The sequence below is a fragment of the Mustelus asterias genome, chromosome 7 (assembly GCF_964213995.1).
Source record: "Mustelus asterias chromosome 7, sMusAst1.hap1.1, whole genome shotgun sequence".
Lineage (NCBI taxonomy): Eukaryota > Metazoa > Chordata > Chondrichthyes > Carcharhiniformes > Triakidae > Mustelus > Mustelus asterias.
This window is the reverse complement of record NC_135807.1, coordinates 24,727,610-24,746,303: the sequence shown is the minus strand read 5'-3', so window position 1 is coordinate 24,746,303 and position 18,694 is coordinate 24,727,610. Positions and strand designations below refer to the sequence as shown.

At 46.1% G+C, this 18,694-nt stretch overlaps 1 protein-coding gene across 1 annotated transcript in view; it reads right to left on the bottom strand.

The window, feature by feature from the left end:
• adgrb1a (adhesion G protein-coupled receptor B1a) overlaps positions 1 to 18,694 on the bottom strand; it is a 650,625-nt gene that overhangs the window by 357,636 nt on the left and 274,295 nt on the right. The window contains exon 14 of the mRNA XM_078216994.1: positions 14,732 to 14,838. Coding sequence (XP_078073120.1) covers positions 14,732 to 14,838 — 107 coding nt within the window. The remainder of the gene's footprint in view (positions 1 to 14,731; positions 14,839 to 18,694) is intronic.

Below are 18,694 nucleotides of genomic sequence, written 5' to 3'. Positions count from 1 at the left end.
AAACACTGAGGGTGAGAAATGGGACTTAGTCGCATATGAAATCAGAGAAATGCACCTGTGATTTGGGCACGATAAGTCCCCTAGAAGCCGGAAAGTGGCATCTAAGGCACATTTAGTTGAATTCAGCAGGAAGTACACAGGACAGGCATATCATAATGTCATAAAGAGACGGCACGGTGGCAGAGTGGTTAGCACTGCTGTCTCACAGTGCCAGGGACCTGGGTTCGATTCCCGGCTTGGGTGATTGTCTGTGTGGAGTTTGCACATTCTCCCCGTGTCTGCGTGGGCTTCCTCCAGGTGCTTCAGATTCCTCCCAGTCTGAAAGACGTGCTGGTTAGGTACATTTACCCAAAAAGGCGCCAGAGTGTGGCAACTAGGGGAGTTTCACAGTAACTTCATTGCAGTGTTAATGTAAGTCTTACTTGTGACGAATAAATAAACTTTAAAAAAAAGGTTAGCATACAACTCTGATTTGACAACAACACTGAGATCATGTACGAACCCACTCAAGAACAACTTCTTCTCTGCTGCCATCAGACTTTTGAATGGACCTACTGAGGGCAATTTTACCATCACGTTGCACCCATTTTCGGGCACCACGCAGTGAATATTATAGAAATCATAGAAACCTTACAGTGCAGAAAGAGGCCATCTGGCCCATTGAGTCTGCACCGACCACAATCCCATCCAGACCCTTTCCCCATATCCCTACACATTTACCCGCTAATCCCTCTAACCTACACATCTCAGGACACTAAGGGGTAATTTTAGAATGGCCAATCAACCTAACCCACACATCTTTTGACTGTGGGAGGAAACCGGAGCACCCGGAGGAAACCCACGCAGACACAAGGAGAATGTGCAAACTCCACACAGACAGTGTCCCAAGCCGGGAATCGAACCCAGGTCCCTGGAGCTGTGAAGCAGCAGTGCTAACCACTGTGCTACCATGCTGCCCAGTGGTAAAGTTGTAAAGCGCTGAGCGTGATCGGTGCCGGTTTTTGCGGCTGGTGCCACTTTACGAGCGCTGGATATCCAGCGCGGTCAACCTCTCACCAGAAATGGCAAGAGGCAGGTTAATATATTTAAATCTATTGAAATGAACATTTGCATCTGCTTACCGAGCTCGGTGCTCAATCGCCCGGGCTTGGCCCCCCTTTATGACCACGCCGGCAAGAATTAGACATGCTCCCCATGAACGCAGAACAATAGACTTGGCCTCGCTGGTGGAACTGGAGGCCATTGAGGCCCCCCTGGGGAGGCCGAGGGCAACGGGGCAAATTAAGGCCCCCCTTGGGCAGTGCCAGACTGGCAACTGGGCAATGCCTACCATGCAGTGTCGGGGTATAGGGCCAATGGGGAGGGGCTAATGGAGGGAGGGGGCCACTACCACTCTGCGGTCCATGATCGGTGAGGGGGGGGGGGGAGGAGGGGGGGAAAGCTGCCACTCTGCGGTCTACGATCGGTGAGGGGGGGGGTGCAGCAGGTTCCGCAATCAGTGGGGGAGGGGGGTCCCTGATCGATCTGGGTCGCAGGGGGTCAGCGGGGGCTGTATCTTGGGCCATGGGCCCCGAGGGAGGGAGCTGCTCCTGGTGGCCTGCGGTAGCAGGAGCCTGACAGCTCTCTCTTTTCTGTCAGACCCCTGCTATTGCGAATGTGCGTGTGCAGCATCAGAGGCCTGCACATGCGCACTACCCCCCTCTGCAGGCTTTCGGCCGTGTTAAGCCCCGCCCACTGGCTTCTGCAGCGCGAATCTGATGCGTTCAAAGTTTTGCAGGCAGAGTGCGTATAAGGTGGGGGGGGTGGGGGGGGGGGCGGGGGGGGGACTAAAAAGGAGCCTAAAAGTCAGATCTGAAACTCTCCCAGTTTCAAGTCCACCCAGCACTTAGAATGAAAATGGTAAAATTGCTCCCTTTTCGTATTAGGATGATCTTTCTCGACATCCTAGATATGACTGCAACACTATATTCTGCACCATCTCCTTTTCTGTTTCCCCATGTACTCTATGAACAGTATGCTTTGTCTGTATCGCACGCCAGAAACAATACTTTTCATTGTATACCAATACATGTGACACTAATAAATCAAATCACTGCCAATTTGGAGCTGAAAGCTCCAGCTTGTGTACTGTTAGGTTTTTACAGCTGAACACACATTAAGCAACAGGTACGATTCCTCTATCAATCAATACAGAGGTCATCAACTATATACATGTTAGTTGCTGGTTATTGGCTATTGGTGTATGTTTGTATGGCTTTGGTGTTTTCCATACTTATTTCAAGTTTGAAATGTTTGCAGGAACTGATGTGACAAGTGATGAAGAATCTGAGTACACTGCTTTTACATAAACCATTTGTTCCTGGCGTACTCATAGGCCTTCCTCTTGGAATAAAGCAGAGAATAGGTTGGTGAAATGAGCAGAGGTTGTGAAGAGCAGGACAATCTGCTTGAAGAGGGAGGAGGAAGATGTGGAGAAGGATTCTTAGCATCAGGCTATCTATGCCACAGTGTTAAGGGAGCAATTCTCTTATTGAAACAACAGTGAGGAACAGATGTCTCCACTAAGGAAGCCTTCACTGAAATCTGCTCATTGTCGCAGCTATAAATGGAACCTCGGAGCAGGGCAAATACCGCATTGTCAGTGTCCGTGAAGCTGACTGTGGCAATAAACCATTATCCATCTGGCTCCTTTGAGCCTGAAGCTGGAACTACTTGCAACAACTCATGCATGATGGAGACTAGTGAGGCTCTCTGTTCAAAGAGACATAACTTAGTTGCCTCTTAGAACCATAGAATCTCTATACTGCAGAAGGAGGCCATTCAACTCATCAAGTCTGCACCAAAAAAGAGCATCTTACGCAGCCCCCCCCCGCAACCTATCCCCGTAACCCTGTACATTTACTATATATGCATTAGGCTAATCTGCCGAACCCACACATCTTTGGACACTAAGGGGCAATTTAGCATGGCCAATCCACCTAACCTGCACATCACCCGGAGGAAACCAACGCAGACATGAGGAGAACGTGCAAACTCCAGACAGACAGTCACCAGAGGCCAGGAATTGAACCCAGGTCAGTGACGTTGTGAGGCAGCAGTGCTAACCATTATGCCACCGTGCTATCTCTCGCCAGAGACATACAAGTGGAGGAAAAGTAAAGATTTCCTCAGCTTGCTGACTTCCCATGGTACAGGGTGCCACTGAGTGTACTGCCAATGCAGCGCATTCCAGAGCGTCACCGCTCTCTGGATAAAATGCTTTTCTTAAATCCCTCCTAAACCTCCTGCCCCTCACCTTGTACTTGAGCCCCCTTGTGACTGACCCTTCAACTAAGGGGAACAGCTGCTCCTTATCCACACTGTCATGCCCCTCATAAGCTTGTACACCACGATCAGGTCGCCCCTCAATCTTTTTTGCTTTGGAGAATGATCATGATCTCATGCCCAGAAGGCCTGGCTTGTGACTGCACCATCTTGTCACTGGTGCCCACAATCTGGACTGGTTGTCAGGCAGTAGAAAGGGCACTGGTGGAGTAGCAGATCTTAACCGCCTGAGAAAAGTTAGCAGGGTCCGGCTGCATGAATCTGCTGCCACTCCTCTGAGGTGGCACCTCTGCAATGAGGACAGATTGCTAGACTGCTGTGACACCGGTTAGATTATTTGAAGTTGCCTAAGCTTACATGATAGCAGTCTGAATTGTTACGTGAGCAGTTGAGCTTTCACTGCAGCAGCTGTGCTTGGATGAAAGCTGCTTGTGCTGCAATAGGAGCCCTGATATCACTCATCAGATGCTGCATGGAATTTGGGTCCACAGCTAAGCTAAGGGAGTTGGCCACCACCACTGGAAATGATGGGCTCTAAGCTCTGCACATGCCAGGCTCCTCCATGATCCTTGGCATTGACTGCAGGATTGCCAGTGCACCGATATTTTGTTGTGTATACCCACCAGAATTTTTCTGTGAACCAGTCCATGGAAGTCCTCATCAGAGTCCTCTGCATGTGTATGTGACCTAGCCCTCTGGCAAGCTGGCACCTCTACGCTTGTGGTTGCCTGGCTGTAAGGCACATGCTCGGTATCTCATTCTTTGCAACTCCCACCTTTGTGCTAACGTCTAAGATACATTCAGCGCCAATATCTGAGCTGAAGGCCGCAAGGATGAAATCAGTTCATGGTATTTCTCCATCATCACACTTCTCTTGCTGTTCCTCCACACCCACGCTACTTGTAGTTCTTGGCTCTTTGAATGGAAATAGGTACAAGGATAGCTCCATGTTGGGGCTGCCATCTCGTGCAGAAGCTGAGCAGTAAACAGTGTGGCTTAACGCTTCATGCTTTGCTTAACAATAATTAATGAGGAGTCAACAAGGATATCTCTCCCTCAGACGGTGGGGGCGGGCGGGGGGGAATCTCTGCAGGAGTTATGTTTTTGTTACTTTGTAAAAATTATGTGTTCTTCTGCAAGGTTGTGAACTAATGTTAAGACAAGCTGATGTTAAGGGAAAAAAGGAATCATAGGAAACTACATCAAGTTTCCAAATGCTTGTACCAAGCTTATATTCTGCAACAGATGCAACTCCATTGTAATTGTTGTAAAAGAGACAGGCTTCCTCAAGCTAGGACTGAGGAAAGCAGATGACCACAAGCGCAGTCCATGGTTAACATTGAGAATTGTGTGCTGCACTGGAACAGTATATGTACCCTCATTAGCAGGCAACTGCTGTTCACGCGAATACTACTTGATTGATCAAAAAACATTTGAATGTGTGGTTAGATATACGAGTACAATTCTGGTTGGATGCCCCAAGGGGATCGGTTGGACGACGGCCAACATAAAAGGAGACCAGTTGATCACATCGACTACCGCAGAGAGGGAGTATAAAATGAAAGATGAGAAGATAAAAAGGAAGAACACCAAAAACTGCAAAAGAGTGCCCTCTATCATCCAAAACTAATACGGGAACTATGTTAGATTGTAAATTGCTGCCTAAGTCTATTGTACTTACAAGCCTGTTCTAACTTTGTCTTAACAAGTTAGCTTCACAACTGAATTTTCTCTATCATGTGATGACCCTGTGCTGGTAAGGGGGTTGAGGTTGGTGCTGAGGTTGGTCAGGCATGGCACTTGAAGATGGATTCATTGATCATCATCATGCATGTAAGTTCATTAAACATTTGGGGCATTGAGGGTAATGTCCAACTGCCCCCTCTAACTTTTCACTGTAAGTCTAGACACACCCTTACGAATACAAGATGTTTCTTCTCTTTTCCACCCCTCCACCAACACCTCCGATGCAACGTTAGACTATCTGGGTGCACAGTCTCTCCCATGTTCAGCCATCCTTCTCCCTTTTCCAGCTCTGATTCAATTCCCAGATAATGCAAAGCACTTTCTCCAGCCACAATACAGATTCCCTTTAAGTGATATTGGCTGGTTGTAATCTGTGTGTAGGGCAGTCTTTAGTGTTGCTTGCAGGCATGGATTTTGGCCCCTGCGTGCAGTCTACAGTGCAATGAGCAGTACCTGCATGCAAACGTTTTTAAATGAAGAGGCAGAGTGAAGGGTGTATAACATCTAATGGATGCAGATTAATTGTGCATTCCAGCCCTATGCCTGTTTTCGGGGGTTGTTCAATTTTGCAACACCCACTCCCTCCTGCGAGTAACTTCCAATCAACTCCTGTTTGGCGTGCAGATGTAGGAGGAAGTGCAAAACCAAAATTAATCCAGCAGTGTCTCAACATTATGCGGTATTTTTGGAATGCATGAATTTTAAATTAGATTAAATGAATTTTTAGAGCGAAGCAAGTTAAGCAGTTAATAGAAACTCAAACAGTTTACAAAAACCGAATAAGTTTTTAAAATAATAGCAGTGTGCGCACAGGTAATTTAGAACTATTAAACCCTTTTGTGATCCCAAGAACGTTGGCAAAATACCTACTGCAAGCAAAATCTAACAAGTATCTCCCTGGCTTTGTCACAAAAAACTCTATGAACCATTTCCAGAAAGATAAATATTGAAGACATCTACCTCTATTGGCCATATCAACCAATGATGAGAGTAATATTCCCAAATTTCTTTCAAGCTGAGTGTCTGGCATAACATGAGAACCAGCTGCAACCAAGTCTTTATATTATCTAGGTCAGAAAATTAGTCCAACAGGTTGAGATTGAAGATATCACTCTTCAGTGATAATAGAAGCAAAAAGTGCTGTGAAAACTCTGCAAATCTGACATCCATGGAGAGAGAAACAGAGTTAAGATAATGCGTGGGATTTTACGGCCTCGTTCGGAAACCATAAAATCCCACCCGAGGTCAATGGACCTTCCCATTGTCCGCCCCTCGCCCGCTCCGATTCCCGTGGCGGAGGGGGCGATAAAATTCCAGACTTTGAGTCCAATATCTTCTTCAGAATTGAAGAGAGGAAGAAATGTGGGTGGATTGGGTGGAACAAAAGGCAAGGTCAGGAACAGGTTAGAGGGCAGGGGAGATTATATATCCAAGATGCCGTTTGGCAAAATATAAAGAGAATGGTTATGGGAGCAATAAAGAAACAAAGCACTGGTCTAGGGTAGGTGCTAAGAGCAGAATAAAGGTCAGCTCTGTCTGAAAGCAAAAACATGAAAACAAAATATATAACCTGGCACTTGGGGAAAATAAGTAAACTAAAATTGGAGGACAGAGATTATGGTCTAAAGTTGTTGAATTCGGCGTTGAGTCCAGAAGGCTGTAAAATGCCCAATCAGAAAATGAGGTGCAGTTCCAGCTTGCATTGGGCTTCACTGGCACATAGTTTTATTTATTTAATTATTTGTCACAAGTAGACTTACATTAACACTGCAATGAAGTTACTGTGAAAATTCCCTAGTTGCCACACTCCGGCACCTGTTCGGGTACACTGAGGGAGAATTTAACAATGTACCTAACCATCACATCTTTCTGACTGTGGGAGGAAACCGGAGCACCCAGAGGAGACCCATATAGATGCGGGGAGAACGCGCAGACTCCACACAGACAGTGACCCAAGCCGGGAATTGAATTCAGTTCCCTGGCACTGTGAGGCAGCAGTGCCACCGTGCCATGATGTAGCAGACCAAGTCAAGAAATGTGAGCGTGAGAACAAGATAGCGAGTTGAAAAGACAAGCGACAGGAAGATCGGGGTCATGTTTGTGGACTGAGCGAAGATGTTCTACAGAATGGTCACCCAATTTGTGGTTGGTCTCCTCAATGTAGTGGAGATCGTATTGTGAGCAGCAAATGCAGTATACTAAACTGAATGAAGCACCAGTAAATCACTGCTTCACCTGGAAGGACTGATGGAGACATGGTCAGTGAGGAGAGAGAAGTAAAAGGGCAGGTGTTACGCATCCTGAGAGTTCATGGGAATGTGCCATGGGAAGGGGATGAAGATCTGTGGGTGGTAAAGGAGTAGACAAGGGTGTTGCAGAGGAAATGGTGGTGGCATCGTGCAGAGTTGGCAGAAAAGGTGGAAGGTGAGCATTGGAATACGGAGGCTGATAGGGTGGTAAATGAGAACAAAGGTGGTCCTATCGTGCTTCTCAGTGGGAACGGAAGGTAGTGGGCAGAAGTGGGGGAAAAGCGACAGGCATGGTCGAGGCCCTGTCAACCACAGTGAGGGACAATACCTCAGTTCAGGAAAAAGGAAGTTATGAATGAAGACAAAATAATCAGAACAGATACGATGGAGTTGGAGAAACTGGGAGAACGGAATAGAGTCCTTACATGAAGGAGTGTGTGAGGGGGTGCAGTTGTGGGAGGGAGTCCGAGTCACCCATCAGGTCTGAGGACTCTCAGCTCTTCCCTTGAACGGAGGTCCGAACAGACCCCATTCAACAGTACCCTCTTCCCCATGGCTGAACGTGTTCTCTCTTGGAACAATTTCTCCGTTAACTTCCATCACCTCCTCCAGATAAAAGGTGCGACTTTTATCGAGGGTGATTGTTGAGACTATGCCATTATTGGCCCACAATTGGCCACAATATTCAGCTATGGTTCAATCAACATTTTATCATTGTTTAGTCTATGTAATTTATGGGCCCGATTTTACCATCAGGTTGCGCCTGTTTTCGGGTGCGAAAACTTGGTAAAGTCGGGCGTGAGGCGAGTAGCGCGATCTGCGCCCACCTCTGCGCCGGTTCCCCCTTTACCAAGGCCCGAAAATGGCTGCGATCGGGACCACGCCCAAAACGGGCGCGACGGCCATTTAAATGCATTTGCTCAACTTTACCGGCACCTCCCCCTTTACCACCGCGTTCGCCCATCCAGAATCGGTGCAAAACAGACACGCTCCACAGAAGTCCGATTCAGGCACTCCAGTTAGTGAGGGGGTAGGTGCCGAGCATCGAACTGCTCCCTGCTTGAGATTAGTGAGGAGAGGGGGACGCGGTGGGGGGGGGGGGGGGGGGGGGAAGGGGGGGGGGGGGGGGGAAAGGTCCGCTGTCCCTCTGCTTGAGATTGGTGGACGGAGGTGGGGGGGGGGATGTGGGTCTGCTGCCACTCTGTCTGTGATCAGTGAGGGGGAAGAGGGGTCTGCTGCCACTTTGCCTGGAATCGGTGGAGGGGAAGGGGGGTCCTCTGCCATTCTACCTTAGATCAGTGGAGGGGAAGGGGGGGTCCGCTGCCACTCTGCCTGAGATCCGTTGGAGTGAAGGGGGGTCCACTGCCATTCTGCCTGAGATCGGTAGAGGGGAAGGGGCCCATGATCGGTCTGGGTGGTGGTGGAGTGGGGGGATAAGGGGGTCAGTAATGTTGGGAGGTGGGACAATGTCTGTGGGGGCCAGGGGGAGGCATTATCCGGCCCGGGAGGGATGTGGCAGGGGAGCCGCATTCTATCTCATTTTTTCTGCGCCGATTGGAGCTACAGGGTTTCGGGCACGTTAAGCCCCGCCCACAGGCTTCTGCAGCACAATCCGGAATTGCTGATATTTTTTCAGGAAGAGTGCGTATGGGGGTGCTGGAGAACGTGTATAAAAGTCGGATCTGAAACACCCCCAGTTTCACGTCCATCCAGCACTTAGAATCAAAATGATAAAATAGGGCCCTCTGTCTTTGTTTACAAAGTCAATGGGCCCATATAAATTTTGTTCGCAACCTTCTTAGTTGTCCTGTCACCTTCAAAGACATGCGTACTTACACCTTCAGGTTTTTCTGTTCCTGCAACCCTTTAAAAATAGGGCTATTTTGTACACATTGCCTTTCCCCTTCCATCCTATCAAAATATACCACTTTCCACTTTTCTGCATTAAATTTTATCTGCCATATGTCTGCCCCATTCTGATGTGAAGATGCCGGCGTTGGACTGGAGTAAGCACAGTAAGAAGTCTCACAACACCAGGTTAAAGTCCAACAGGTTTATTTGGTAGCACAAGCCACAAGCTTTCAGAGCGCTGCCCCTTCATCAGGTAAGTGGGAGTTCTGTTCACAAACAGGGCATATAAAGACACAAACTCAATTTACAAAATAATGGTTGGAATGCGAATCTTTACAGGCCCAGTTCACCAGATTGCCTGGGCCAAATTTTCACAACTAAGGCAGAGAGCTTGAGTCGGAAAATTTCTAGATATGGTGGACCTGCCTCAGTTTAAAGAGCCCCATCACACCCAATGTTTGGTCCGGGGGGGGGGGGGGGGGGTGAGATGGTGTCAGGCCCACCAACCCTGAAAAAAGATCACAGGTGGCCACTGGATTGGGTGGGTGCTGAGTCAGGCTGGTTAGATGGCCAACCTTGTTTTAGAAGCCATGAGGCCATCTAGCCCACACTGCTCATATCACCTTCCCATGTCCTCTCCATGCCACCTCCATAGCTAATCGCCCAGTCTCCACTCTGAACATAACGCAGAAGTCATGTGGCAATGCAAAAAAACTAATAGAGCTCTTACTCCTGCACACGTGGTACAAAAAAGGGCCCCATTCATGAAAGCTATTCACATATCTAGATTATGGACTTTAAATCACTTCAAATGATCAATCTGTTATAAAAACAAAGAGATAATAACAACACAAAGATAGTTGCTCCTTTAAAAGCCTCTTTAAACCGTCAATCAATATGTGAACTCAGCACCTCCTAGTTAATAATATTGCTTTTGCAACTCAATCGAGCATTCATAAGGACCTTAGCTGTAACAACAGACCTTGCAAATGTCAACAAAAAATTCTATTGCAACTTCAAGGACAAATGGTAATAGATATTTTTCCAATCTGCATCAGATGGCCTGTTAATCAAAGTAGTCCAACATTAAAAAAAATAAAAGTAACAGTTTAAACTTTTCTTGTTTAGAGGCAGGAGATTTAAAATTTTCAGATCATGACACTTAAATGGATCTTACCTAGACTTCACAGCCATTCACATCTACTTCATAAATTTATGACTCTCACATTGTAGTTTTAGGCCCCAAAACTGTGAAAATGGGACCCGAATTTAGCACTAATTTCAAATAATCTTGCTGAGTTCAGTTTTTCTAACATTGTGATTTAGGCACTGTACTCTTTGCTCTGTCAGCAAAAATTAGGTCTTGTGGAAATGTGGGTTAGACTTTCAGCATCGAGGTCACGCCCACAATTTTTAAAAGTCTCTGGAGTTGATCCTTTGAGAAAATGTATATCCTCCTGAGCTCTGTTCCTATCCCCCTCATTGTTAGCCATGTTTCAGAGATTGTATTCTGAGATTGGCTACCTCACCCCGGGATCCAGGGTGAGGTAGTCAATTAGATACAAAATTGGCTTGATGACAGAATAAGAGTTTTAACAACACCAGGTTAAAGTCCAACAGGTTTATTTGGTAGCAAATGCCATTAGCTTTCGGAGCGCTGCTCCCTCGCACTCCATCTGATGAAGGAGTAGCGCTCCGAAAGCTAATGGCATTTGCTACCAAATAAACCTGTTGGACTATAACCTGGTGTTGTTCAAACTCTTATTGTGTTTACCCCAGTCCAACGCCGGCATCTCCACATCTTGATGACAGAAGACAGAGGGTGGTTGCAGAGGGTTGTTTTTCAAACTGGAGGCCTGTGACCAGCGATGTACCTTAGGGACTGGGTCCACTGTTATTCATCATTTATATTAATGATTTGGATGAGAATTTAGGAGGCATGGTTAGTAAATTTGTAGATGACATCAAGGTTGGTGGCGTAGTGGACAGTGAAGAATGTTATCTAGGACTGCAACAGGATCTTGATCAATTGGGCCAGTGGGCTGATGAATGACAGAAGGAGTTCAACTTAGATAAATACAAGGTGATGCATTTTGGTAGATCGAACCAGGGCAGGACTTACTCAGTTAATGGCAGGGCATTGGGGAGAATTATAGAACAAAGAGATCTCGGGGTATAGGTTCATAGCATAGAAAGTGGAGTCACAGGTGGACAGGGTGGTGAAGAAGGCATTTGGCATGCTTGGTTTCATTGATCAGAACAGTGAATAGGGGAGTTGGGACGTCTTGTTGAAGTTGTACAAGGCATTGGCAAGGCCACACTTGGAATACTGTGTACAGTTCTGGTTATCCTATTACAGAAAGGATATTGTTAAACTAGAAAGAGTGCAGAAAAGATTTACTAGGATGCTACCGGGACTTGATGGTTTGAGTTCTAAGGGGAGGCTGGATAGACTGGGACTTTTTTCCCTGGAACACTAAGGGGCAATTTAGGATGGTCAATGCGCCTAACCCTCACTTCTTTGGACTGTAGGAAGAAACCTTTCAGAATTTGGAACGTAAGAGATTTAGGGGTGACCTTATCGAGATCTACAAAATAATGAGGGGCATAGATAAGGCAGATCGTTAACATCTTTTCCCAAAGGTAGGGGAATCTAAAACTAGAGGGCAATAGTTTAAGGTGAGAAGAGAGAGATACAAAAGGGTCCAGAGGGGCAATTCTTTCACACAGAGGGTGGTGAGTATCTGGAACGAGCTGCCAGAGGTAGTCATAGAGGCGGGTACAATTTTGTCTTTTAAAAAGCATTTAGACAGTTACTTGGATAAGATGGGTATAGAGGGCTATGGGCCAAACGTGGGCAATTGGGAATAGCTTAGTGGTAAAAACTGGGTGGCATGGACAAGTTGGCCGAAGGGCCTGTTTCCATGTTGTAAACCTCTATGACTCTATGAGTCTATATATCACTTGTAAGCGTGGAAATTATTCCCTGCTTACCCAATTCCAGGTCATTAATATATATCAAAAAAACCATTGTACTTGGCTCCAACCTGAAAAATATATTAATCACAAATCTCTGTTTTCTGTCCCTTATCCAAGTTTAGTGCTTAACCGAAGTGGAGTTGAGACCACAACAATCATGATATTATTGAAAGGTGAAGCAGGCTTAAGGGGCTGAATGGCCTACTCCTGTTCCGAAGTTCTATGTTCTTTTCATACAACCACTGCCTCATCCATCTCATAGACTGCTGTTAGATCATACTTGAATCAAACATTTTTTTGAAACCAATATACACAACATCAACAATATTCATCTAATTAACCTTGACTGTTACTTTAAAAGTATCAACAAAGTTAGTTACACACAATTTGACTTTAACAAAAGTAAAGCTGAAGATAAAGTTGCCATAGTCCCAGATGACCATAGGCTGCCTTCCCCTTTAAGGGGGAGAGCTGACTGGTGGTGATTTAACCTGAGGATCACCACAAATCAGGTGAAAGAAAAGGTCATGATGTGGAGTTGCCGGCGTTGGACTGGGGTAAGCACAGTAAGTGGTCTCACAACACCAGGTTAAAATCCAACAGGTTTATTTGGTAGCACGAGCTTTCGGAGCCTTGCCCCTTCATCAGGTGAGTGATGAAGGGACCTTCACTCACCTGATGAAGGGGCAACACTCCAAAAGCTTGTGCTACCAAGTAAACCTGTTGAACTTTCACCTAGTGTTGGGAGACAAAGAACAGGTGGTAATACATTGCCAATGCTGAAAATCTGAAATGGAAACAGAAAATGCTAGACATTCTCAGTAGGCCCGACAATGAGTTAACATTTCTGGTCAATGATCTTTTAGACCGATAAAGATTAGAGATGTAAGCTTTCAGGCTAGCCCAGAGGAGTGAAAAGGGGTACGGGAGAAAGAACATAATGGAAGGTCTGGGATAGGGTGGAAGGCATGAGTGATTGAATGACAAAAGGAATGACAGAATAAGGCCAAAGGGGGAGGTAAAGAAACATGAAGAAACATAAGATCTGGAGGATCTGTAAATGGCAAAAACAGAATCATTACCAGCCACGCTGCCTGAAAGGAAAATGATTATGGTCTAAAACTGTTGAACTCAATGTTGAGTCCGGAAGACTGCATAATGCCTAATCAAAAAGTCAAGTGCTACTCCTTGAGTTTTGTTGGAACAGTGGTAAGAGGCCAAGAACATCAATGATGACAGCAATAGGTGTGGGAGCTTATTTGAAAAGGGGGTGGTTTGGGGTGGAACGGTGGCACAGCGGTTAACACTACTGCCTCACAGCTCCAGGGACCTGGATTCGATTCCTGGCTTGGGTCACTGTCTGTGTGGAGTTTACACGTTGTCTGCGTGGGGTTCCTCTGAGTGCTCTGGTTTCCTCCTACAGTCCAAAGATGTGAGGGTTAGGTGCATTGACCATCCTAAATTGCCCCTTAGTGTCTCGGGATGCTTAGGTTAGAGGGCTTAGTGGATAACTATGTGGGGTTACGGAGATAAGGCCGAGGTGGGATTGTTGTCAGTGCAGATTTGATGGGCCGAATGGCCTCCTTCTGCACTGAAGGGTTTCTATGATTCTTATTTTTCAAATTTACTAACATTATATAACTAAATCTGCCCACTTAAGTTATTGGTAGTGATAAACTGGTTAATTTGAGTTTTTTTTAATGAATTGAAACATGGAATTAAATTTGAAGGTTTCACTTTGAGGTTTCATGACGATGGAAGATCCTTCTGGAATCTCTGCTGTTTTTATGCGTCTCTTCTACATTCTTGGGATGAGGAGTTCACTGGCTAGAGCAGGAAATTTGTCTCATCACTAGCTTCTCTGAGAAGATGTCATGGGCCTTCTTCTTAAATCAATGACTGACTTTATGAGCCAAAATCAGAAGTAAGTTATGAGTCAACAACAACAGTTTATAACACCTAAGTCTCTTAAATTGATAAATTGGGGTGGCAGGTGGCACAGTGGTTAGCACTGCTGTCTCACAGCGCCATGGACCCAGGTTCAATTCCAGCCTTGGGTGACTGACTGTGTGGAGCTTGCACTTTCTCCCTGTGTCTGCCTGGGTTTCCTTCGGGTGCTCAAGTTTCCTCCCACAGTCCAAAGATGCGCGGGTTAGATGGACTGGCCATGCTAAATTGACCCTTAATGTCAGAGAGAAGAGCAGAGTAAATATGTGGGGTTACCAGGATAGGGCCTGGGTGGGATTGTTGTATGTGCAGGCTTGATGGGCTGAATGGCCTCCTTCTGTAGTGTAGGGATTCTATAACTGCCTTAGCTTTTACCTGTCTATCATAAGTAGATTTCATGAAGCCTCCAATCAGGGAGGATATTTAGGAAAACATGAATTTTATGAATACATCAGGATAGGGAGAAAAAGTAATGTACAAATTAGGCCCATAATGTGCGGATGAGTGGACAGGTAGAAATGAATAACAGAGATTACGAACCCAGAGCTGGCAGGGAAATTCTCTTTCTATTAGGCATAACAAAATTCTAGGTCACAATATATCTTCTGCACCGAATAGCAAGTAGATACACTTACCTCTGACTGCAGCATCTGGTAGTCATTGGAAACGCATTTAGTAAAACGCGGAGGCTCCCAAAAAGCAATTCCCTCATCATCGAGGACACAATTTCTCAGGATTATTCCTGAGGACATCAAAATATTTAGTTGTTGCATTTTTCAATGTCATTATACAGAGAAATTACAATTAGCATCATCCTCTTGCAAATGCCTAATAAGCACAAAGAGACATTACTCTCCATTCCATTTTAATGCAGGTGTTGATGCATTTTTTTTGCGGGCATTTAAACAACGGAGGTGGAATTTGCAAGAACATCTTAAAGGTTTGTAAAGGAACAGTGACAATCATCATCTTTACTGATAAAGTCAAGATAATGTGCTCCCAATTACAGATGTGAGCCCCAGTACTTTTCCTCCTTGGTAACAATGCTATGGAAATTCCTCTCATTAGCTGAAACAGTTAGCAGGTCTCCTTTGTTGAGATGCAATTTGACTAGCGACACAAAACAATTATACTGCAGTGCAATTGCCTGTGGTTAACTCTGAGGATCCGATGTACACTTTGGCTGAGGGCTCCTTCTTCCCCTTCCTACTCTCAACGAATTGGCTGGAAACTATGCTAGGGATGTAATCATCGATTTTTAAGTTTAATTCCACATACCAATCCCTCTTCTATGCACGACATGTGTGCGTGTGTGTGTGCGTGTGTGTGTGGTTATTATTGAGGATAATATATTTCAAAAAGCATTCCGACTTCCCCCTCTCACCCCATAATTCCAATATTGTTCTTCTTCAGAACTTCCAAGGTTGGCAGCAAGAACGGATAATTTGGTATTCAGCCAAATCTCTATTTCACTGCAGCGGGACCGGAAAATCCCAGCCCCTGGCGAAATCAGAGAATACAGAAAGAAGTCTCACAACACCAGGTTAAAGTCCAAGAGGTTTATTTGGTAGCAAACGCCACTAGCTTTCGGAGCGCTGCTCCTTCGTCAGGTGAGTGGGAGATCTGTTCACAAACAGGGCACGGAAAGACACAAACTCAATTTACAGAATAATGATTGGAATGCAAGTCTTTACAGCTAATCAAGTCTTAAAGGTACAGACAATGTGAGTGGAGAGAGTATTAAGCACAGGTTGAAGAGATGTGTATTGTCTCCAGATAGGACAGCTAGTGAGATTTTGCAAGTCCAGGCAAGTCGTGGGGGTTACAGATAGTGTGACATGAACCCAAGATCCCGGTTGAGGCCGTCCTCATGTGTGCGGAACTTGGCTATCAGTCTCTGCTCAGCGACTCTGCGCTGTCGTGTGTCGTGAAGGCCGCCTTGGAGAATGCTTACCCGAAGATCAGAGGCCGAATGCCCGTGACCGCTGAAGTGTTCCCCAACAGGAAGAGAACAGTCTTGCCTGGTGATTGTCGAGCGGTGTTCATTCATCTGTTGTCGTAGCGTCTGCATGGTTTCCCCAATGTACCATGCCTCGGGACATCCTTTCCTGTAGCATCTCAGGTAGACAACTCGGCCAACGTTGTCCATCTGATATGCTGCAGGAAAGGATGTCCCGAGGCATGGTACATTGGGGAAACCATGCAGACGCTACGACAATGGATGAATGAGCACTGCTCGACAATCACCAGGCAAGACTGTTCTCTTCCTGTTGGGGAACACTTCAGCGGTCACGGGCATTCGGCCTCTGATCTTTGGGTAAGCGTTCTCCAAGGCGGCCTTCACGACACACGACAGTGCAGAGTCGCTGAGCAGAGACTGATAGCCAAGTTCCGCACACATGAGGACGGCCTCAACCGGGATCTTGGGTTCATGTCACACTATCTGTAACCCCACGACTTGCCTGGACTTGCAAAATCTCACCAGCTGTCCTGTCTGGAGACAATACACATCTCTTCAACCTGTGCTTAATGCTCTCTCCACTCACATTGTCTGTACCTTTAAGACTTGATTAGCTGTAAAGACTGTAAATTGAGCTTGTGTCTTTCTGTGCCCTGTTTGTGAACAGGTCTCCCACTCACCTGGCGAAGGAGCAGCGCTCCGAAAGCTAGTGGCGTTTGCTACCAAATAAACCTGTTGGACTTTAACCTGGTGTTGTTAGACTCCTTACTGTGCTTACCCCAGTCCAATGCCGGTATCTCCACATCATGGAAATCAGAGAATTCCAGACATTATCTTGCTGGTCCCTCGACAGCCAATGATTCAGGCAGCAAAGCTTTCCGCTCTCACAGTATTCTCTGACTCAAGCGCTCTTGCTTTGATGATGCCCTGCGTATATTACAGGCATCTTGCCTTTCTGTTTGGAAAATGCATAACAATTTCCCGCCAACATTTTTAATCCGTGTGACAGTGTGTTGATACTCTACATGGGGAGTAAGAATCCCCTCCCCATACACCAAATTATAATTTTCCTTTTCCATTTCCCACTGCCTTGATTGATAGGCTGACCTATTGGTGGAAAAGATGTTTCCATTAGTAGGAGAGACTAGTATCCGAGGGCACAGCCTCAGAGTAACGGGACAATCTTTTAGAACCGAGATGAGGAGGAATTTATTCAGCCAGAGAATAGTGAAACGGTTGAATTAATTGTTCCAGAAAGCTGTGGAGGTCAGGCCATTGAGTATATTTAAGATAGAAATAGATAGGTTTTTGATTGGTAAGGGGATCAAAGGTTATGGGAAAACAGCAGGAGAATGGGGTTGAGGAACATATCAGCCATGATCGAACGGCGGAGTCGGCTTGATGGGTCGAATGGCCTAATTTTTAATTTAAAATATTTTTTCACTCATTCGCGGGACATGGGCGTCGCTGGCTGGCCAGCATTTATTGCCCATCCCTAATTGCCCTTGAGAAGGTGCTGGTGAGCTGCCTTCTTGAATCGCTGCAGTCCATGTTCTGTGGGTTGACCCACAATGCCGTTAGGCAGGGAATTCCAGGATTTTGACCCAGCGACTGTGAAGGAATGGTGATATATTTCCAAATCAGGATAGTGAGTGGCTTGGTGGAGAACTTGCAGGTGGTGGTGTTCCCATTTATCTGCTGCCCTTGTCCTTCTCGATGGAAGCAGCCATGAGTTTGGAAGATGCTGTCTAAGGATCTTTGGTGAATTGCTGCAGTGCATCTTGTAGATAGTACACACTGCTGCTACTGAGCATCGGTGGTGGAGGGACTGAATGTTTGTCGATGTGGTGCCAATCACGTGGGCTGCTTTGTCCTGGATAGTGTCAAGCTTCTTGAGTGTTGTTGGAGTTGCACCCATCCAGGCAAGTGGGCAGTATTCCATCACACTCCTGACTTGTGCCTTGTAGATGGTGGATAGGCTCTGGGGAGTCAAGAGGTGAGTTACACGCCGCAGTATTCCTTTGCCTATATTTTATGGGCTTAGTGAATCATAAGAAAATTCACCTTTATGGATTTCATGTTCCTGCTCCTCCCACAAGGAATGCTATAAAAAAGCCCCTATCCTTCCAAAGCCAGCAACTATTTAGCTGCTGTGTTCCCTCAGCCCTGAGAAACATGGTTGTCAGGCATTCATTTTAAACCAGTTCCCCAACTACACTCTGAGGATCTGATTTAAATATGCTAATAAGTTTCCTTCCTATTGAAGATGGAATATTTGCATACTGATGCACTATCAATCAAGCAAAGACTAGTTTGTATGCAAGAACAAATAGGCTTTTATTCGCAAAAGACTTGGAGCACACCCATGCTGATGAACTGGTCCAGAGACTGAGGCAGGGGGGTGGGGAGCAGTCACCTTTATACCTGGACCAGGGGGGGAGCAGTCTCAGGCAGGGCCGGCAGGGGCATGCCCAGGCATGTCACACACACACACACACAGGCAATAAGCTTAACAGTGGTTTACCACACATACCATGCAAATCGTCGCAAATAAAGAACAAGGTGGACATCTGTGTTGTTTGCTAGGGATGTGATAATCATCTTTTAAGTGTGTTAAGTGTGTGTATGTGAGTGTGTG